At 36.3% G+C, this 24,411-nt stretch overlaps 1 protein-coding gene across 10 annotated transcripts in view; it reads right to left on the bottom strand.

The window, feature by feature from the left end:
- The window catches only part of TCF4 (transcription factor 4), a 443,926-nt gene that overhangs the window by 66,457 nt on the left and 353,058 nt on the right, over positions 1-24,411 (bottom strand). For all 10 annotated transcript variants that reach the window (XM_078153252.1, XM_078153254.1, XM_078153251.1 and 7 more), the window contains one exon: positions 1,667-1,772. In XM_078153252.1, coding sequence (XP_078009378.1) covers positions 1,667-1,772 — 106 coding nt within the window. The remainder of the gene's footprint in view (positions 1-1,666; positions 1,773-24,411) is intronic.

Below are 24,411 nucleotides of genomic sequence, written 5' to 3'. Positions count from 1 at the left end.
ACTATGTAGCAATTAAAATCTATTTAGGGTTTGTTATGTTAGAAAATTCTGCTCAATGCAGACTCATAAAAATACATATTTTACATATGTATTGCTTTTCACAGCAAGTTAATATTTTTTATACTCTTGTGATCTTGCCATAATGTTGCTTTTTAAAAAATAGGAAAATATTTCTATATTCTGGGCAAATAAATTGTGTAAATGAAATGATAAATGTTAACTTTTAGAATCAAATCATTATGTCATTTTTAGCTCTGTAAAGATAAAATATTTGCTCCCATATTTTGCCTTATCTCCATATAATTAGGAAACTATTATTAGTATTAATCTATCTAAATCTTCCTCCTCTGGTTTGGATGATGCAAGCAGGTCATTCCACTAAAAGCAGAATGGAGAAAACCTTTTCGTCAATAGCTTGGGTACATAAAAGTCTTGTTGATGTATAAATCCATTTCTGGGAGCTGTTTTCCCAACCATGAGTAGCATAATTTCTCTCTGTTATTTGAAAAAGGAAATGGTGGACCCAATGGAATGATGGATGTTATGTGTAGCAGAGTGCTACCTGACTCTGAATAGATGAAAACACCAACTGAGATAATTCAACTTTGCCTCTAGGACAAGACACAAGTAGCAAAAAGCTGCCATTAAAAGGCAGGTACCCTGCTTGTCTTTAGAAAACAGTATGGGGTGTTCTTTAGTATCTCACTTTAAATGTCAACATCAATCAACAGGGACCAATTGGACTAATTTGTACTGGGTATCATGACAATTCCTTCACTGGGTATGCAATGGAGGTGAAGCCAGGCTCCAGGAAGCCAGTGGTCCACAAGTACTGGAAAGTTGGAAAGGCTTCAAATGTGGTCCAGCAACACTATGCAGATGTCATCAAAGGACCAGCCTAAAACAGTTTGGAGACCTATCACCAAAATACTGGCCACCAAAGGATGAATTCTTTTGTTTTGTTTTGTTTTTGTTTGTTTGTTTGTTTTATCACAGTGACTCATGAAGATAGCAGAGGACTGTGACTTTCCATTAGCTGAGGGAGTGCCCACTCTGACAAAATCATGGATCCCTGAAGTACCAAAATAATACTAAATTTGTAATTGGATTGGAAAAACCAAAACTTCAAATGGAGTGGGAATAAGTTAAAAGTGATAGTAATCCTAACTGAATCTGTCTGCTCTTCTCTGGGGAAAGTGACACCACATTATCAAAGGGATCCTTTCACTGCTGCCTTCTTTACGGCTTGAAGGATGATGACATCAGGACAGCTCTTTGTCCTACAATCTGGCTCTTCTTTCTACACTGGTAAGCATTTTTGCCAATAGAAGGAAAAATGAGATAGAAAACCCCATGAAGCCTTGGCAAGGCAACATTAGACAAAACCAAGGAAAAACGGTTACGCATGACAAGGAGATATAGCTGACTAATAAGATTTCTATAGTCTAAAACAAGTGTGCAATAATACTTCTGGTTAACCCTCAAACTGAAGTTCAGAACTGCAAGAAAGGTTCGATCTTGTTACTGCTGTCACACTTCTTAGGAAAGAGCACTGCCTGGTTTGTCCATTTTTGTTACAAATGCACTCAGAGTGAAAATCCATTAAGAGTTCAGTCAGAATAACATGAAATGCTAAGTGGCTCTTCCTTGACAAGTAGTTTCTTACCTTGCATGAAGAAGGAGCTAGGAAAAGTGCTGGCTGCTGGTTTTGAAGATGGATAACCTGGTGAGTCCCTATTGTAGTCGGCAGTGCTCGCTGACGGGGCATAAACCTAGAAAACAAGAACTAATTTAGTTTGTTTCCTGCTATGACTCAAGTATTACAAGGTATGCTATTGTGTAAGAAACAAGAAGTAGCAACGAAATGTTCCATTTTTTCCCTACTTGATGGCATTATATTTTTTCAACTACATGTAAAGGGTTTTCAACATGTATTTTTATAAAATTTTGAGTTCCAAATTTTTCTCCCTCTCTCTCATCCCCTGCCCCTCCCTCCCTAAGACAGTGAGCAATCTAACAGGTTATACATGTACAATCATGTTAAACATATTTCCACATGAGTCATGTTGTAAAAGAAGAATCGGAACAAAAGGGAAAAACCACGAGAAAGAAAAAAACAGAAAAAGTGAAACTAGTATGCTTAGATCTGCATTCAGATTTCATAGTTCCTTCTTTGGATTTGAATAGCATGTTCTATCATGAATCTTTTGGAATTGTCTTTGATCACTGTACTGGGGAGAAGAGCTAAGTCTATGCTGCTACTGTGTACAATACAATGTTCTCCTGGTTCTGTTCACTTCACTCATTATCAGTTCACGTAAGTTTTTCCAGGGTTTTCTGAAATCCATCTGCTCATCATTTCTTATAGCACAATAGTATTCCTTTACATTCATATACCACATCTTGTTCAGCCATTCCTCAATTTCCAATTCTGCACCACCAGAAAAGAGCTACTATAAATATTTTTGTACATGTGGGTCTTTCCCTCTTTTTATGATCTCTTTCTGATACAGACCTAGTGGTGGTATTGATGGATCAAAGGGTATGCATAGTTTTATAGTCCTTTAGACATAGTTCCAAATTGTTCCCCAGAATGGTTGGATTAGTTCACAATTCCACCAACAATGCATTAGTGTTCCAAATTTTCCCACATCTTCTCTGACATTTGTTATTTTCCTTTTTTGTCATATTAGCCAATCTGATAGGTGTGAGGTCGTACTTCAGAGTTGTTTTGATTTGCATTTCTCCAATCAATAGTGATTTAGAGCATTTTTTTTTCAGATGGCTACAGATAGCTTTAATTTATTCATCTGAAAACTGCCTGTTTATATCCTTTGACCATTTATCCAATGGGGAATGACTTGTATTCTTATAAATTTGAATCAATTCTCTATATATTTGAGAAATGAGGCCTTTATCAGAAACACTGGCTGTAAAAATTGTTTCCCACCTTTCTTCTTTCCTTCTAATATCTTGGTTGCATTGGTTTTGTTTGTGTAGAACCTTTTTAACTAAATATAATCAAAATTACCCATTTTGCATTTCATAATGTTCTCTATTTCTTGTTTGGTCAAAAATTCTAGATTTGACCGGTAAACACTATTCCTTGCTCTCCTAATCTGCTTACGGTAACACCCTTTATATCCGAATCATGTCCCCATTTTGACCTTATCTTGGTATACGGAGTGAGATGTTGGCCTATGCCTACTTTCTGCTATACTATTTTCCAGTTTTTGAAATGTTCCATTTCTGCCTTTTTTAGTTCTAAACCAGCTCGTAACATGAAACAATGATTCCTATGCAATACAAAGAGAAATAGAGGAAAAAAAATAAAGGCCTTGTATTTATGCGAAAAGAAAAAAAAAGTTTAAGGATTTAAAAAACAAGAACCAGGTATGATACTTCCCAGTCTAAGACAAGAATATCAATGAAGCTCTTGCCAATTCCTATACAACTACAGATGTTCTGTATAACATCTACAATGTGGTCTTGGGATGTTAGAAAACTAAAAATATCTAAGTGTTTATAATATAATACTTTTTATTGTTATTATTATTGTTATCATTATTGCTTAGAAGCAGAGAGTTCACATAAATGTTAAAGGAAAAAAATAAAAGCTATGGACTAAGCTCTGCATTTACTCTACCCTTCAAGCAAACTCTTTGTTCTCAAAAAGAAGGGGGCAGGGAAGGGAAACCTAGAGAACAACACTATCAAGACCACTGAAAATCATAAACATATCTTAGGATATTAAATTCTCATGGTGCGAGCTCTTTGCAGAGATGCATGAAAAGGGCCATTAAAAGTCTGGATCTACATAAGACCACCAACACACAATGCGTGCATCAGGGGGGAATCTCTTTTTCTTGTACTTATTATATTTGTGTGTGCAATAAACTTAACAAGTGTGCCAAAAAACTAATTTACTTACATTCGTTTACTAATACTCCAGAGGCTTTGGGTACTAGTTCTTTGTAAAAATAGCCTGTGTATTTTCTTGTTTATGTTTCAGCTAAACAGGACAGCATACTAGACAATCATGAACTCATAAGGTATGGTTTAACTTTAAATGTTTTTTTCTCCCTCCCCCTTTTCTTTCTTGCTAAATATAATTTTTTAAAAGTTCCCATTTTCTTTTGCTTAAAAAGTTCCTCTCTCCAGATGGTCTGGAGGACTGAAACACTGTCATCTTCTTGATGAAAATGGATACCTTCCTGCTCCATTTTGAAGCAAGCAGCAGATCACAAAATTGGCAGTGAGCCTATTCTGACATTCACAGGTCACAGTGAAAAGAAAGAGGAATCCACCAATAAAAGGCTTACTGCAGTATTACTAAGAAGCTTCTGTTCTTTTTTTCAGTACACATCTAATGAACCACCATAAAAAATGTATAGATTTATCTCAGAACATCATTAGCCACAAACCAAGCATTAATATGAGGTTTAGGATGTCAGAATGATGTCCCCATAGACAGATGCAGGAGAATATGCACACACAAAAATGCCGACCGATTGACATACATCAAATAAGAGATATGGATGCCTCATGTTGGCCTTAAAAATCGGGAGGTGTCAGGAATGTCATAAAAAAAACCCAGCATAGTTTTTAGGACAGAGCTTTTCAAAAGAAAAAAAGAAATGAGTTCTGTATTTTGCAGGATGTGAATTAGGTTTTTAGATTGTATGACATTATGCATAAACAGCCATTTGTTAAAGACCCAATTACTAATTCCACTGTGTCAAAGAAAAAGGAAAATCTTTTTGAAGAATAGTTATGAGCCAAAGAATAAAATCTAAAACCAGGAGATTCCCTATGCCCCTCCAAACAACTAAAATTAAAAAAATCAGAGCCCCACTGAAAATCCTGTCAAGTAAAACTAACAGTCATTTACTTGAGACTTCCTTGTAAGCAACTAATAAAAAATTCTTTTTTAGGCACAATTGTTTTTAGTGGAGTGCTTGATGCTAGCTTTAAAAACTGAAATAAACCATAGCTTTCTGGAAAAAAAAATAGAATTGAAAATGAAATTGTTTTGGTATTGAAAACTTGAACATAACTAATGTTATGAAATTAATAACAGTGATCTTCATTTACTGACAAAAAAGTCTGAGGTGCATTTAGTTTTTAGGTATGAATTCATCAAAAGGATGAGGCACTATCACATTTTGTGAAAGCTGGCAAATTCTCATCCAGACTATTTGATAATCTTATCCTTTAAAAGTGTGCAAAAAGTACATGCTATCAAAAATATTTTAAAAGGATTAGGGCCTTTTAGATAATATAGTTTACTTTGATGAAAGTTCCCTAAAATATACATAAAACATGCATACACATAATATTTTAGCTAAAACATCATCTGACAACATTTAAAATAGTTGCTTCCTTTTATTTTCTTTCAAGGTTATTTACTGCCACTTCCTCTGGGTGGAACGGGGAAGCCCATGGCTAACTGAAGTCATTTAAAAGTAGAAGTTACCTATTATCACTTATTTGTGAATTCCCTTTGAGAGAATAAGCTTGCTAAGACTAAAATCCATCGACATTCATCCACTCTATAAATGAGAGAATTACTATTGGTTGGGGAGGTTATTCACGTTATATACACTAATTTTTTCGGATGCTTTTGCCAAATTCAGATCTCACCATTTTTCACTGTGATGATAAAGTCAGAGAAAACATGGGACTTTCCAAATATTCTCAAAATGTCCTGTTTTCAATAGCACAGGCTCAGATTATCTACCTTCCATCTCTAAGTTGCAGCTTACCAATTTCAAAAGCTATCTACCCTAAACTGAAGTTAAGCCATGCCTGTAATGGTAAATATTTTAAAGAATGACAGAAAACTAGTTGATGTAGTCAACAGAGATTATCTAGTCCAAATTTCTTATTTTACAATCAGAGACACTGAAGGCCAGAAAGATAAAAGTGATTTCAGGGGCAGCTAGGTGGCAGAGTGAATAGAGCTCTGGCCTTGGAATCAGGAAGACCTGAGTTCAAATCCAGCCACAGACACTTAACACTTACTAGCTGTGTGATCCTGGGCAAGTCACTTAACCCTGACCGCCTCACAAAAAAAAAAGTGATATCTCTTAAAGTTGTGAGGCTACTTGGTGGCAAAGGCAGATGCCCAGATTCCAGCCTTATACTTCTAGGGAAACAGATTTTGACCGCTATGAAATGATGATGCACTGTTTCTTCCCTTGTGGGAATATGTGGCACAGAGAACTGGATAGAATTGTTGGACTTAAGAATCAGAGACATGTGTTCAAATATCATCACATCAGATATTTACTAGCTGTGTGCTCCTGAGCAAGTAAGTCACTTAACCACAGCCTGCCTCAGTTTCCTTATCTGTGAAAGGCAGATAACAATAGCACCTTCTGAATTAGGGTAAAGATTAAATGAGATAATGTATATAAATTCTTTGCAAAAGTAAAAGCATTATATAAATGTCAGGCATCATTATTAATAGGTTTAATAAAATTCATGTTCATGAAACCTAGAGCTGATAGGGTCCATCAGAAGCCAACTAGCCCAATCCCTTCATTTTACAAATAGGAAATCTTGGGCAATGCAAGTTGTTTTTCAAATGTGCCACACAGAGTTAATGGCAAAGGTAGGAATTCACCCCATCCTCTGATTCTAGAGTCAGTGCTCTTTCCATAATACCCAGACGCAAGATTTTTTAAAAGAGGTATAGGCAATGTAAAGGGGACAGAACCACAACACCCCTCAAATAGACCTTTAGTTATTACATTGTGCAAGCATTTTATAAAAATCTTACTGAAATATATTTCTGAGTCACATACAGTTTGTATAGTCTTTAAATAAACAGCAACAGGAAGGTTTAATTGGTGGGGGGTGGGGGAAGTGTATGAAAAAGGGTGAACTCTAAGGAGCAATGTGCTTCTCAGATGCTATGCATTTGGGAGAGCTGAGAGCGGAGACTTGGAATAGGCTATAATTCTGCCAACCTAGTTTGGGATGGGGATAGTGGGCCTCAAATAAATCAGACCTAAAAAAATAAAAATAAAATTAGACCTAAGATTTCACAAGTATAAGAAGTTTCAGATAAGGGATTTCCTCAACAACTGAAGTCAATGTCCTTTTCCTCAAAATGATGTGATTTGCCCAGGATTATATAGGCAGCATGTGTCAGAGGCAAGACTTCTGCCTAGATCTTCCTAATTTCAAGGTCAGTTCTACTAGGCCACTATTCCACACAGCCCCCTGTATTTCCTTGATAGTATACCAGTCCTTCTGGCAAGTCTCGGTTTGACTGCCTTGTAAGGAGGCCTCAGTTACTACAGGCCCAGAGAGTTGTATTTCTTTTCAGTTTGGGAAAAGGGAAAGCTAATGAGAAGAGGGGGAGGGGGGGGAGAGGGGGAGAGAGGGGAAGAAAGGAAAAGGAGAAAACAGAGGGGAGAGAGGAAAGGGGAGGAAAAGGAGAAAAGCTTAGTTGGGGTGGGGGGAGAGAAGGGAGAAAGAAATAGAAATGATAGGCTGAGACACAGAGACAGACAGAGGAGGTAGTGGGGCTTTGTCCAGGATGTATGAAGAAGCACTACTGTGGTGGCAGCTTCCAAGCAAAGGTCTGAAGGTTGTATTTTTTTATGGTAGGTACTCAAGCTCTGAATTAAAAACAAAAACCAAACCACAAACACCCAGGTATGTATGGAGAAATTGGCAGTTCTTAGCCCTCTCTTGTCCTTTGTTAGTACTTTCGTTCGGTGCTACTGGCATTCATTTCTAAACATGTCCTTTTATTGTTAAAGATGGCATATGACTGATCTAACCTTATTTCTCATAAGTACCTGTCTTTGGTTGACCTTGTCTTTGGCATTCCTTGCTTTCTTTTGTGCATGGCCCAGGGGTGCAGGATCACTCTGGGATCTCCACAGGAAAGAGTGATCTTTTCTAGTGCAGAGCTAGAACCTACCAGCCCATTGTGGTCACTCTAACTGGAGGCATAATCAGGAGCCATTCACCATTTATAACTATTTCCAAGGGTAGAATTATTATGAACTTGAGACCTTACAATTAGATTATGAGCCTAAATCTGTTGCAACTGCAAGCAGTTATAAGTCTTGAGAGATTTGCCCATATGATCCTTAGTGATAAATCTAGTCACATGTAGTACAGTTAAAACTGATATCCTTCAGCTGAGAGTAATATACAGTGGACATGATTTTGAAAATTGGTCTTAAAACTTCACAAATGTCTCTTGTCTTGGCTCTACCTACAACAGCAGAGGCAGTTTTCCCCACAACATCTCAACCATCCACATAATACCTATCAGTTGATCTGAACACCCAATTACATCAGGTGGGGGAATCCTACTTTCTCCTCTCCACAAAGTCTCTAATCTGTTTACTCATGAAAGAAGGACAATATGTGCAGGACTACTAGTTCCATGAGTCAATTGTGTGATGTGGCTGCTAAAAAATATATATATATATATATATATATATATATATATATATGTATATATATATGTATATGTATATGTATATGTATATGTATATATATATATATACACATATATATGTACACACACACATATATATACACATACACATGCATATATATATATATATATATATACTGTCCCTCTCTCCCCAATTAATAATAATAACTGTGATTGATATAGTGCTTTGAACTTTACAAAGCTCTTTGAATATATTATCTCATTTGATTATCATAATTCCATATGGGTAGGTGCTACAGGTTATCCTCATTTTACAGATGAGAGAGAGAAAGAGAGAGAGGGTGAGAGAGAGAGAGAGAGAGAGAGAGAGAGAGAGAGAGAGAGAGAGAGAGAGAGAGAGAGAGAGATTGAGAGAAAAAGAGACTTGGTGAGATAGCAATAACCGCCCATGGTCCTACAGTTAGAAAGGGTCAGTGATGAGATCGGGACCCAGGTTCTCCCTGACTCCAAGCACAGGTCTCTCTTCTTTATCATGCTCTCTAATAACATTGATAGAAATAAATAATGGTATTAACAATCAGAATTAAAGAAACAATCACAAAAACTCCAAGTTGAAAGTGTACTCAGGATGTATGTAGTCCAACTAGGCATGAACAAGAATCTCAGCAATATCCCTGAGGCCAGATGACTAATCAACTAATATTTATTATCCTTTGAGACTCAGTTCAAATTCTGCAAGAGGCATTTCCCAGTGTCACTTTCCCATCATCTCTGCCCCTCCCACTCATACTTTCCTTCTGAGATAACCTCCCATGAATCCAGTATACATCCCCTATGTACATAGTTGTTTTCATGCTGTCTTTCCCATTAGAATGTGAGCTCCTTGAGGACAGGGAATTTCTTTTTGTCTTTCTTTACAGCCCAGTGCCTGGCACATAGAAAGTGTTTAATAAATTACCATGATGCTGATATTATAAGTCTACTATTTACCAGGCACAGTTCTAGGCTCTGCAGATGCAAAGACAAAAGCAAAACAGTTCTAACAGAAAATGACAGAAAACATGCATGAGTTATCCCAAAGGTTGTAGCACAGGTAAAGTCACTGAAGCTAGTAATATTGAGCTATTAAAGCCTGAAATTTCACTAAGACTTTTGGGACACAAATATAGTAAGATAACAGAACAAATATATAGCAAAATACAGAACAAATATAAAGAAGAAATCCTTTCCCACCAAGGTTACCTGGGAGGGAAAGGGATATACAGCTGTTCGACCAGGAAATGTATTATGTAGAAGGTACGTAAACCCTGAAGGAGATCAGGGATGCCAAAAGGCCAAGGTTAAGATGGATTACATTCTAAAGATTGGAGACTGACAGTGCAGAAGTATGGAGACAGAAGACAGAATGTAGAACGTGTGCAGCCTAGTAAAGCATAACAAGGCTGGAAGTTAGGTTGAGGACAGGTTGTGAAGAACTTCATATGTAATTCAAGCCAAGGAATGTATACTTGATCCTAGAAGTAACAGGGGGCCAATGAAGTTGATTGTGTGTATAAGAAGTTATTGAAATAGTCCAGGCAGAATGGATGAGGGCTTGAATCAGGGTGATGGCTGTGTGAGTGGAGAAAGTACATACTCAAGAAACATCATGAAGGTAAAAACAAGATTTGGCATCTGATTGGATATGTGGAGAAAGGAGACTGAGGAGTGAGTCAAGGATGAATAGAAGGACGGTGGTGCAATCTACAGAAATAGGAGATTTCAAAAGAGAGCTAAACTTGGGGGGAAAGTATAATGTTTTGGATATTTTGACTTTGAGACCTCTCGAGGACATCTCAGTGGAAATGACCAATAGGCAATTAGTGATAACAGACTAAAGTTTGGGGGAGAAACTATGGCTGGATATTTAGATCTAGGAGTTATCTGAATAGAGAAAAAAGATGACTAAAACTATGGGAGCAGATGAGGTCACTAAGTAATAGAATGCAGAGAGAGAAGAGAAGGTCTAGGACAGAAGTTTGGGAAACAGTCACAGGGGGTGTGATGTGGGTGGCAAGGAGGAGGAGAACTGAAAGAAAGCAGTGTTCTGAAATCCTAAAGAGGTTCAAGTATCAAGAGAGATAAAGTGAGCGCTCAGCAATACTAACATGGCAGAGAAACCAAGAAAAATGAGGACTGAGAAAATGCCATTAGATCGGGTAATTGAGAGATCACTGTAATTGTGGAGACAGATGTTTCATTTGAAAGATATTTTTAGAATCCAGACTGCAGAAGTTTCAGAAGAAATTGGGGGCAAAAGAAGTGTAAGCAAGCTACTTTAGATCTTGTTTGAAGAGCCTGGTGTATGTGGAGGGAGGGTTAACCCCCTTTGGGACAGATCTCATTGGTGGGAAGCAGTTCCCCTCCACAACCCCCACAGATGGAAGCAAAATTTCTCTCTTGGAAACTTCTAACTAATGTACCTATTTCTGCCCTCTGGTGCCAAGAGGAACAAATCTAATCTCTATTCCATATGCTAGCCCTTCAAATACTTGAATATAGTTAATCACATCTCCACTTAGTCTTTCTCTTCTCCAGGCTAAACTTCCACAGTTCCTTTAACTCATCCTGATGCCTGATCTTGAAGTCATTAAATATCCTTGTCACTTTTCTCTGAGAGCTCTTGAGCTTATCAATGTCACCACTGAAATATGAAGTCTGACAAGGACAGAATGCAACAGTACTGTCACCTCACTAGTCTTAGATACTATGCATCTCTTAGTTAAGTTGACTCCACAAATATGTATTAAGTGCCTACTGTGTGCCAGGCACTGTGCTAAGTGCTAGGGATACAAAGAAAGGCAAAAAAGTCTAAGTGGTCTAAGACTATAAGACCTTTTTGTTCTAAAATATTTATTCATACACTGCTGATTAATATGCATCTTGAAGTTTACTAAAACCACTAGATCTTTTTCAGATGAGTTGTTATTCAGATATTCTATTTGTGAAATTGATTTTATGAAATCGAGTGCAAGATCCTGAATTTGCCTCCATTCCATCTCATTTGATTTAGGCCAGTTTTCTAATCTACCAAGATCCTTCTATGTACTGATTCTCCTCTAACATGGTAGTTATTCCTCATAGGTTTTTTTTTATTAAATATACTATCTATGTATTCATTCAAGTCATTAAAAATGTTAAATGACCTAGGGGTAAGGGCAGACTCTATGAGGATTCCACTAAAGACTTTCTTTTATGTTGACATTTAGATATTACTCTCCACTCTCCCTTCATTATATTTATACTGTATTACAGATACAGAAATCTAGAACAGACATTGGCAAAATAGAGGTGACAAGAATGGTGAAGAAATTCAGTACCACATTGTATCATATGACAAAACCACTGAAAGAACTGGGCATATTTAGAAGTTGGGGGGGTGGGGAATGATAGATGTCCTCAAATATCTAAAGGGTTATAATACAGAAGAGAGACTAGATTTATTCTTTTTGTAGCCATAGGGCAGAATGTGAACAATTGGGTAAAAGTTTCAGGGAGTAAGATTTCAGTTGAATATAAAGGCTTTATTAACAGAGCTAAAAATAGACTGGGTTGTGAGGTAAGGTGGTGAAGTCCTCATCAATGGAGTTGGTTTCTTTTTTTCTTTTTTTTTTTTTACAGACTATATTTTCTAACAAAGGGAACATTGTAGAAGGACTCATGCATTGGGTAAGAATCACACTATATGATATACAGAGTCCTTTCCAATTCTTAAATTCTATGATACCTGAGCAACATTTACCTTGGAAAGCATGCCAATTCAATTTAGAGACCTTGAGAAAATTCATTATGCAGTGCTTGAGGAGAAAAAAAAAATCAATGGAAAGTAGAGGTCCAAAGTATAAGGGACAGTATAGACTACATAAAAACACCAAAATAAAATAATCAGTGGCCCAGTATGAGCTATCACAAGGCTAAAAAGCCCCCAGGGCAAGCCTCAAGAAGGAGAAAGCTTCAATAAAAGGAGGAACTTTGCAGAACAGGCTTTCCAAGATGGATATCCAGACTAGGAGAGATGAATACTAGAGATTTGGTTGCAATAGTTTCATCAGACTGGGATCAGAGAGGAAGTAACAGGCCCCTTTAAGAAATGAAATATCCCTCTGAAATCTAACTGGCACTGGGAACACTGTGTGTCATTTTTGGTTCATGTATCTGTTTGCTATTTGCTAATCTCCAAAAATTATTTTGTATTAAAAGAACTCTCCTTTGATCCATTTTTGTTAGAATACTTTCAATTGATATTGAGCTTTGCAACAGAGTGATTACAGAGGTTTCTGGAGCCCTCAAACATAATGAAATGTCACTCTTGAATGGTAGCCCAGTAAGTCATTCTTGTCTCTGACAAAGGAGTTACAGTAGGATGTAATGATGTAGCTTATTCTCCTACATTCATGAACAAACTGTGAACATCAGCTTTCAGATTTTCAGTAATTGTTTTTTTTCCTCTCTCTTTTTGTATTTTTCCTTTCCTTATCAAATCCCTCTTATGGAGAGACACTTTGCTTTTATGATTTGAGAATCATAAAAAGCAAGAGCTGGAATGCACCTTAGAGAGTATCTATTTCAAACCCCTCATTTTACAGATAGGGAAATTGAGACCCAGAGAGATTAGGTGACTTGCTCAAGGTCAGCTGAAGCTAGTTAGTGGAAGAACTTAAAATAAGGCCCCTGATCCTCATTCCAGCTGTATTTCCATTACAACACAATCTCTTAACTGAACTGTGCTAATATATGCTTACCAGTATTCAGGCCAAAACTCAGAAGACATTTAAATAAAAGACCTAAAAGAAGAGAGCTGCTCAATTTTTAATTCCCCACATATATTCTAGAGGATGATGACCACAAGGAAAAATGAAATACACATAATCTCAGGGTGAAAAACATTATAAGTCCACAAAAGGACACCTTGCTACAGGAGTTGGAATCATTCATCTAACAATGTTTAAGTGTTACTAAGATAAATGAGTGAACATGAACCCTTCAGTGGAGAGCCACAACATGGCTAAAGACTGATTTGCAAACCTGTTATTTAAGTGGAGGATGTTGGGCATCCTGTAAGTAATTCTTGATAAAGATACAAATAGATACAAATACAGCCACCCTGGGGAGTAAACAAACAAAAAGTTCCATGTGTACAAATTGTTGAAATTGTATAATTTTAAGAAAATCTCTGTAAGCAGAAGTGTTCTCTCTAATCTACCTTTTATATGTTGTCTGATATTAAAAACAGAACAAAACAGTAAAAGGTACCATCTACACATGTGGCATTCCTATTTTATATTTATTTTTCCTTAAATCCATCAAATTGTGTCATAAAAACATGTAGAAAAGAATATGCACAGAATTCAGAAATTCCTTGAATATGGGGTTTCATTTGGGTTATGAATTACTTCACCTTCCCTAACTCAATCCACAACCATAACAGCAATTTTTAAATTATGTTTTCCACAATTAATTCAATCTATTGATAACTGAGATATTTCCCACTTTAAGCTTTCATCCCTAAGTCAAAGCTACTAAAAAGTATTAGAATGATCAGTTTTGCATTGCAATTCTTTCTCTTTCCCTTTCTCCTACAATCACACTAAAACAAAAAAAAAGGTCAAAGTGCAGGGAATAGGAAGGTAGTAAGGCAGGGTATTTAATCCAGAGTAGATGAATCCCCCAAATCATCAAGATATGATTTAAATAATTACATATCTCTTTCCCCTTCTCTAAAATTTATATATCTTATACAAAGGACATAGATAACAGAATACAACAGATCAAACCAATAAATAATTACCGAGGAGCTCCTATGTATAAAGCACAGTGCTTACCACTGTGCAAAATAAACCAGCAATCTTTCTGCTGCCCTGTGATAACTGTTCTTATTCCTAGTTAAAAAGATCCTGTATGTATCTGTAAGGTTATTTTACAGAGGCAGAATTTTAAATTTCTAACTCAAATATTTAGTCATGAAAAAAAGTTGCATTTCACTCAGTATTTGTACTCCACTTACCCCATGTTAGCTACTGCAAGACTCTACAACATTGAACTATAACATATAAAAACTGATATAATAAAATAACAATAAAGGAATAACAGAAATAGCAAAAATAGGAGTGATTTTGTACAAATCAAAGTAATTGTCATGTTACCTTATTTTACACTCTTAATAATGCCATGAGGTAGGAAGGGAAGTCAAGTCAACCAGCAATTATTAAATACTTTCTGTGTGCCAGAAACTGTGCTAAATACTGAGACCCAGATCATTATAGAATCATAGTTTCCCTTAATTTTACAGATGAAGAAACTGAGGCTCAGACAGATTAAATGACTCCCAGCTTCGTAGAGTTAGTAAGTGGTAGAGCTGAACATTTGAACCTAGATCCTTCGACTGTAAATATGGCACTTTTCTTACCAAAACAGGCCAGAATGGCTGAAAGCACTTACTGATTAAACTGAAGTACAACAAATGGATAGAAAATAAAACAGATTTTCAATACTTTTACAGAAATCTATTCCTATCATTGATGACAGTGGAACCAACATATTTGGGCACCAGTGACTCCACAACACATGTAGTTTATGAGAAGATAGAAACCAAGTATGTACAGAAAAAAAATAAATCCAAGATAGAAGTCAAATAATTTGGAGGAACTGAGAAGTGAATTTTCAAGGTAATTCAAGGAAAGAATGGTTACCACACACACACACACACACACACACACACACACACACACACACACAAAATCACAGACAGCATTATTATCACCAAAAAAGCAACCAAGAAGAAATTATCAATTACCTATCCATAAATTTACTTTCCAACCTCTATAAAATCTTCATGAGAATCATCTATTCATGTACCTAGGTTATCCTAGATGAAAATATTAGAAAGGAGTAGGGAGGTTTTTACAGATGATTTTCTATAGCAGATCAGTTATGTGACCACACAACTGACTGAAAGGTATGAATAGCATATGATTGCCAAGTATTTGTTGATTACAAAAACAAACAAAATTTGACTTAGTACAGTAAAGTAAAAGTAAAATAAAGTAAAAGCTCTCCTCCAACATACATATGTTAAGAAAACATATTTTTTTAATAGAGGAAACCAACTTTAGAGATAAATGTATTAATGATCTTTTATCACTATAGAGTATCATAGAAAACATGAACCTGTATTGTGGTCAAAGGTTTTTGCCATTGTTATGGAGAACAGCCTTTGGCATCTTCTGGCTCCTTGGCATAAAGGACAGAGAACTGCAGGCAGAAAGACTTGGGTTTAAATTCCTCCTCAGATACTTCCTTGTTACATGATCCTGAGCAAATCATTTCACTTCTCTAGATCTCAGTTTCCTCAAATATAAAATGAGAGTGTTGGATGCAACGGCCTCTAAGGTCTCTTCTAGATCTAAATCTGTGATACTTTGATACAGTGATAATGGGCAGGGTCTACATAAAAGAGGGTTTTCCTATAAATGATTAAATTGTAGTGTATTTAGATGACATTGTACTGGCTGAATTAAGCCCCTGTACACTACAGAGTTTCTACAGTGAAATTCATGACCACTCACAAGACATTGTTCTAATATTTGGCAGAGGAAAAACCCAATAGATGAAGAATGTTTATTTCCAGATTATGACACATAGTTGAGATTAAGCCACTGAGTTAATTCATCAGTAAAAATAACTTGGACAGGAACTACAAATGGAAAATAAACTAGGTCTAGCATGGAGCTTCTTAAGGTCTGATACTTAAAGAAAGACTGTCACATTTTTCTCTCTCTATCTCCAGCACCTAATAAGATGCCTTGCAGATAGTAGGCATGTTCAAATGTTTGTTGAATTGACTTGGGCTACACTGTGAAACTGTGCAATCCTTTTGAGGATCAAAGATGGCTTTGACACCAACACTCAAAAACAAACAAATAAATGTTATTCTGGTGATACTCTATGACTGGACTCTATGACTGGGAGGGCGGGGAGAGGAAGGAGTAATGGAGTAATGGAATAACCTAATTTTTAAAAAAATAAAATGCCAAGTACCTCAAAGAGAACAGGTGAGATGCATGATAAATTTAAGCACACTGTAACATGTTAACAACTGTGACTTGAAACAAGAATTAACAGCAGATATCAAGAAAACATATGGTTTGGAGAAAAAAAAAGATGAGCTGGTCTTACATTGAAGTAAGTGATTAAGTGATAAACAGCTCAGTGTATTGATCCTCTAAGAAGGACTTGCATCTGGAAAAGAATTGCATAAGGTTATGAAAGGACCAAAATTTGCATAAATTCAAGGAGAATTAAATTTATGAGATTCACTTAAGTAATGAAATATAGAAGTGACCTAGTCAAGTCATTTAGGCAGTATGTGATAGTAGAACCTAGAGTACAGGGCTTTTGTGAGGATCAAATGAGATAGTTTACATTAAAGCTTGGAAAACATTGAAGCACTTTCGTAAATGTACAGTATTATTCTGAGTCTCAGATTCCTTATATTTAAAAATGAAGATAATTACATTTTAACAACTTAGTGTTGTCAAGTATAAGAGAAATAACAGTATGTAAAGAACTTTAAAGTCTATATATAAATGTGAGTTATTACAATATTATCTTCCACTAAAGATCTACCAAATGCCTCATTACACTATGGACTCATCCAAAAACTATATCAGTACATTGGGAACTCTATCAGGTCCTTCTATATTGGAAAGGCTTCAGGAATGTGCTTGGATTGTGTACCTATCTTATGAGTAAGAACCGAGTTAAGTTTGGCGAGGTTCATGTGTGGAAGGATATTAAAAATCATTTTTGATTCAATTGAAAATATCAAGAAAGAAATATTTTTTAGCTGAAAGTCTTTTCCCTTTAGGAAAATGTGCAAAAAAACTCAGAAACAAAAAATTGGGGTGGGGGAAAATGGATTAAAATTAGTCAATACACACTTATTAAGGGCCTACCAGGTGCCAAGTATTGAGGATACAAAGAAAGGCAAAGGACAGTCCCTGATCTCAAGGTGCCTTCAATCTAATGGGAGAGATTAACATGGAAACAACTACGTGCAAACAATTTTATTGTTCAGTCATGTCAGCCGTCTTTGATTCTTTATGATCTCATTTGGGGTTTTCTTGGCAAGGATATTGGAGTGGTTTGTCATTTCCTTCTCCAGCTCGTTTTACAGATGAAGAACTCAGGCAAAATAGATTAAATGACTTTCCCAGGGTCACACAGCTAGTAAGTGTCTGAGGCAACATTTGAACTCAAGTAGATGAGCCTTATTTCAGGCCCAGCACTCTATCCCTTGAACCACTTAATTGTTCCCTGAAGGGATTAAATTATTGATTAAGGAGAGGAGATTCCTTTGATTATTCTAGGAGATTACAAGAGGGAGTGATACAGAAAGGAATTGAGTAGTTTTTAAGGGACTGTACTTTGAGAACCTGTATTTTGGGTAACAATAACCATGAAGTGACCTTTCACTTATTCAAGATTCCTAAAGTCTTACTTCAAATTGTCTTAAGGGCAGTGGTGGTGGAGGAGAATGGGAAACTATGTCATTTTGGACATTTCTCTCCTTAAATGAAAAATGCTTGGAGTTAGGGATGATTAAATGAATATAAATTGTTTCTGGCAGATGTGTGCATAAAACACAGAGGACAGTAGTAATATTTTTTCTTTAATATTCATCACCAGAGGGTAGACCAGTAGGTGATGACTTTCAGCAATAGAAATGCAAGGTGATAATTTACTAAGGTATATAGGGACTGAATTAGGGGAAGGTGAACCCACAGAAAAGAAATCCCTGATACCTGAAATATTAGTGATGATGACAAACATGCAAAGAAGTCCCCTGCTCCATTGAGTGTATTCAATGGATTCCAAACATTATTGGATCCCAGAAGAGTTAAATCTGAGTACAAACATGGTCAATGTTCTGGCTGAAAGAATGGCTCCAAACTCCCCTTTTTTTAATTAAAAAAATTTTTTTTACACTTGCCTGTGTCTTGGTCTTGGTAATACATAAGCTGATACTTTATGCTTGCTATTTCTTTCAATTTGTTCTAACACAGGAATGCCCTTAGCCAACATTGCAAATAACTTGGGCCTAACTGAGCATGCCTTAAATTGATTAAGTTCCACCTGGTTAAAGATTGCTTGAAACACATAAAACCTTAAAATGTGATCCAGGTGAAACTCGTCATCTTCCTGGTTACCATTCTCCTATTACATGACTAACTGGAAATTAAGTTCAATGAAACACTCAGGATGAGAAAAAAATAAATATTTTTAAATGTAATGCACATTCTAACATTTTAAAAACATTCTGCACAGTAAATGAAATAATTTTTAATTTTTAAAATTTCCAGTATAATTTGAAAGTAGTGTTGCAGGAAATGAGAAATTATACGATATACAAGGCACCCAACTTTTGTTCTAGCTATATTGTTAAAATAAATAGTAAAAATGGTCAATATTACACGTCTGTGAATCCGCCATGTGCATGTACAGATTTTTTTCCATCTATTATCACCTAACGATAAGCTGATGGCACAACTCTTCTCAAACCATTTATTTATATGGCTGTTGTTGTCTTAGGAGTTTTCAGCACATGGTATTTGGTATACCTGTAACTTGCTATGTGACCTTAGCCAAGTAAATTATTCTTTCTGTGGCTCAATCTCTGTAACGTATAGAATTCAGGACTTCAAACTAAGTAATTTGCAATGAAGTTTCCTGACCATTAACATCCTATGATTAAGTAAAAAATTATGTATATGCCAATTATGTTTTTTTTTCTTTTTAAATACTATCTTGGTAAAAGTCCTTCTGAGGCAAGTCAATGTCATTAAGATTGAGAAGCAAAAGGGGAAGTAAGTGGTGCAGTGGATAGAGCACTGGCCCTGCAGTCAGGAGAACCTGAGTTCAAATCTGTCCTCAGACACCTAACAGTCACTAGCTATGTGACTCTGGGCAAGTCACTTAACTCCAATTCCTCACCAAAAAAAGAAAAGGAAAAAAAAAAGACTGAGGAGCAAAGTGCTAACACAATGATAGAGCTGGTAGAGATTTCAGAGTCATCTAGTCTAACTCATACTTGAACAGGAATGATGTGCTTTCTGTAACACTTTGCAAATATCTCATTCGATCCTCACAACAATTCTGAGGTAGGTGGTGTTATTATCCCCATTTTACAGTAAAGGAAACTGAGGCAAACAAAGGTTAAGTGACCTGCCCCAGATCACAGAGCTGAGTGTCTGAGGCCAAATTTGAATTTAGCTTTTCCCAACTCCAGGCCCAGCCCTCTATCTACTCACTGCATCAGCTGCCTTAATTTAAACTATTCTCAGTTATTCAGAGTGAATGGGTCTATTAAAGTCTTCTGAGGATTAATATTGAAAGGGGAAGAAGGGAAATAGAGTGAACAAACATTTATTTAGCAGTTACCATGTGCCAGGCACACTTTTAAGTGCTTGGAGATACAAAGAAAGACATAACACAGTCCCTGCCCTCCATCTAATGGAGAAGACAACATATAGAAGGAAGCAGAAAAGAGAGGGGGCAGGGGAAGCTCACATGGAAACAAGGGCAGTATTCCTAGTCAGGGAGGGAAATGCTCTGAGGAGGTGAGTTGCAGTTGATATCATCTTGGACAAAAATGGTTTCTGGAGATCATGAAATATGGGAAAGTAGCAGGATGGGAAATAATGAGGCAAATTCCCACAGAGTTCTCCTTGTATGGTGGAGGATCTGGGAGGAGCTCTTCAATCAGAGGAAGGGAGAGGCCCCTGGCTTAGGGGTGCTGAGGAGTGGTGAATTTTAGAGATGATTTTAATCTGGCAAAATGACGACTTTCTAGAGTTCATGAAGTCCAGGAAAGAAGCTGGGTGGAAAATGATGAGGGAAATGAAAGATTAAGGGAGTCTTAATAGTTATATGCTTTAAGATTTGCAAAATATTTTACATATAATATCTCATTTAATACTGGAAACAACTTGAGGAGAGGAATGTATAATGATTAACCCCAATTTAAAGATGAAGAAACTGAAGCTTGGTGATGTCCATGGTCACAGGGATAATTTTTGAGGCAGGATTCAAACTCAGGTCTTTTTGACTTCCTAAGTCCAGCATTCTATTCACCGTACTGCTTGTCAGAGGCAGCACACAACTTACAGGGAAAAAGGGAGGATCAAATGAGTTAACATAGGTAAAGCAGATTGCCTGAGGCAGCAAGTTAAGGACAGTACACTGAATGCAGTATTAAGGAATCAGGAAAAAGTGAATTTCAATCCTGTTTCAGAAAACTGCAAGATGTGTGAACTTGGGCAAGTCACTTAACCTCTATCTGCCTTGGTTTCCTCATCTGTAAACTGAGCATAATAACAGTACCTCTCTCTCAAGGTGGCTGTGAGAATCAAATGGAATAAATTTGTAAAGCACTTTGAAACCTTAATGCCATATATGAATATTAGCTATTATCTGTATTATCATTATTAATCTCAGGGTCATCACTAATAGGGAAAAAGAAAAAAGACAATACTTTTTTAGCTGTGTCTAGGTTTGGCCCTGGATATATTTATTACTGTCATTCTGATTCTATCTATACGTGTCAGAACTTTCTAGAAGCACGCCCTCCACCCCCCTTCCACTAAATGAGATTTTGTTTTTCTCTCGATACCATGAGCCTTAGGTCTCTTTGTATTTCTATAAAAAGAGAACTTGCAAAGCAGGACTGTTGTTTTAAGGCATATCAGAGATGTGTACACAATTAAAATCCTCCCCTAAGTAACTGAGAGTTCAAGGAATCTGGGGGAGGCAAAATTTTTCCAGTGGTAATAGATATCTATTCATACTGAGGAGAATTAGTGATGAGGTGAACTACTATTGTGCTCAAACATGTAAAAGAACCCTGAATGCATCAAAAACAAATTGTGCCTTGTTTATCAGAAGACCCATTATATGCAGCTAGTTTCTACCCTGGTAAGATTTTGAATAGAAATCACTATCACGATGGAGAGTAATGATTGTTCCATCTTTTCCTTCAGAAAGATGAAAAAATACCAATCATTTCTTTGTTAAAATATATAACATTATTTTTAACTGGAAAAAGCAGAAATATTTACCAAATCATGAAAATATGGCACTGATTAAGATGCAAAATAGCACAAATTATTAGCTATCTCCACCCAATCAACCTCCTGCCCATCTCCACTCAAGAACCAGCCCCACAAGAAGGCAAAATCAGAAATAAAATCAATCAACAGAAATAAAATCAATCAACAGTAGCACATTAATGAATTAACTTACTAGCATTGGCTGTTTGTCTTATATCTTGTGCTAAATTAGGTGCTCTGGGAGGAAGAAAATAGCAAAAGAAATAAAAAAGAGATAAAGAAATAAAAGAAAGGGAGAGAGGAAGAAAAGTAGGTAGGTAACTGGGTAAAAAGAAAGAAAGAAAGAAAGAAAGAAAGAAAGAAAGAAAGGAAATAGGGAAGGAAGGAGAACAAGGAGCGAGGAGAAAGATAGAAAATATAGTTCCTATCTTTAAGGAATCATTTGGAAAGATGATGTTCATATACATTTGCACAATACACATATGCACGAAACAACCAAATAACGCAAACAAGTGAATTACGCTTTAACGTGGCATACATGAATGCAGACAGAAAATAAAGTTAAAGATGGGGGTGATAAATATGAGATATAGTTATTCAAGGAAGAAATCTTGGACATGGTAAATCTTGAATCATATCTTGAAGGAAGTTTTGTATTTCTACTACTTTTGGACCTCTATAGTATTTAAATATCTTAGATGTTTTATGTGATTTATGACTTTTATTTTCAATTTTAAAAGATTTAGAAAACACACTAATTCCTAACAACTACAGAGGATATTAATTTACTTTTAAAAAAGAACCATTTTAATGATACTATTTTAAATTATTTGAGAACTTTTTTTAAAAAATGGATGTTTTAACAAAAACTAGTGTGACTTCTAAATATTAATGTAAAATTGACTTCAATTTCTTAAAAGTAAGAAAAGGAAACACCCTCAAGCCTGAAAAAGATACTTCTTGAGGTACGGCTTAGATTACATGATAGAAAAATTTAAAGAATTTGATAAATATCAGAAGAAGTAAAGTTAGCCATTACACCACTACCAAAAGATCATCATAAAGGAAATCGCCAAAGACCCATTTCTGCTATACTGTACTTTTCTTTTTGGGAAATCTAATGCCTAGGGGGCACCTGAAAAGAAATGAGAAAAATGCACAACGGAGAATGTGATGTTTTGCTTTTATTTTCTTTCTGGACATCTTAAATTAAGTCTCCTTATAGGCATCTCAAACTTAGTAGGTCCATAACCAAATTCATATCTGTGCCTCATGTCCAAACTCTGCCCCATTTCCAATTGCATATTACTATTGAGGGCACCACTATTCTCCCAGTCACCTAGACTCAACCTAGGTGTCCTCATCAAATCCTCATTCCCATTCACCCCACATATTCAATCAGACGCAAAATCTTGTGGCTTCTACCTTCACAACACATGTCCCCTTCTTTTGACCCACACAATCAAAATCTTAGTTTAAGTACTCATCTGGATTATTGTAATAGCCTTCTAATTAGTCTCCCTCCCCCAAATCTCTCGCCATTCCAATCTATCCTCCACTCAGCTGCCATGATAGTTTTTCCAAAGTATAGGCCTGACCATATCATCTCCCTGTTTGATGAGATCCAATGACTACTCATACCAAGATCAAATATTAATTTCTTTATTATTTAAAACTCTTCTTAACTTACCTACTTCCTGCCTTTTCAGTTTTATTGTATCTTACTTTCTTCCACATACTCTACATTCCCCCAAACACTGGCCTACTGGTAGTTCCTGGAACATGACTTCCTTGTCCCTATGCCTGGAATGCTCTGCCCTCTTATCTACACCTTGACTTCTTTCAAGATTCAGCTCAAATTCTACCAGGAAGACTAAAACAAGTTTCTCCCAGATACTAATGCCTTCCCTTCTCAGAGTACCTTCCATTACATGTTGTTTTCTGAGGAAAGAGAAGGTATTTTTGTCTTTCCTTGTATTTTTAGTGCTAAGCACAGTACCTAGTTAACACTCAATAACTGCTTATTGACTTGACTTTCCAGGTAGAAAATATCCACTTTACAGTCAAATATCTCCCTAAAACAATTATGGAAAACAAAAAGAAACTTTTCTATGAAGATCTTACTACACTGTGAATCAAATCCTTTGCTCAGAGAATGTGACAAAGATGTATTTTTTAGAGCCCAGTCACTGTGTTCTTCATACACAAAAAAGATCCACTATCACCAGAATTTGTACTTTTGAGCAGTCTTTCTAGGGGATCTCTTTGTAAACAATGGCTTAATTTGTAGGGTGGGAGTAGAGGGTGAATAAAGTAGTCTTTTGCCTTGGATACAGCAAAGCTAAAGAGCTCACTGGGAGAACAAACCTATGTCCCTGCCTTATTAGTGACAAAGTTTGAATCAACTGAACTAATCAGACACAACTAATAACAGCCAGTGGTTTGGAAAGAACACTGAACTAGGATTCTAGGAGACCTGGCTTTGTCACCTATGACCTTGGTCAAGTTCTTTAAGTTCCTTCAGTTTCCCCTTCTGTAAAATGGGGATAATAAAACTGATAACTTATAAGGTGGTTTTTTTTTTCCTCAGAACCTCTCATACAGTGTTAACGTGCTAGGCCTGGAGTCAGGAAGACTAATCTTCCTGAATTCAAATGTGGCCTGGGACACTTACTAGCTGGGTGACTTTGGGCAAATCACTTAACCATGTTTGCCTCAGTTTCCTCATCTGTAAATGATCTGGAGAAGGAAATAGCAAACTAATTCAGTATTTTTGCCAAGAAAACTCCAAGCGAGGTAACTAAAAGTAGGATATGACTGAGATAACTGAACCAACAA

Source organism: Phascolarctos cinereus, unplaced genomic scaffold, assembly GCF_003287225.1.
Source record: "Phascolarctos cinereus isolate Bilbo 61053 unplaced genomic scaffold, phaCin_HiC Scaffold_4;HRSCAF=312, whole genome shotgun sequence".
Taxonomy (NCBI): domain Eukaryota; kingdom Metazoa; phylum Chordata; class Mammalia; order Diprotodontia; family Phascolarctidae; genus Phascolarctos; species Phascolarctos cinereus.
Note: the sequence above shows the minus strand (reverse complement) of the source record. Positions and strands in the feature narration are given on the sequence as shown.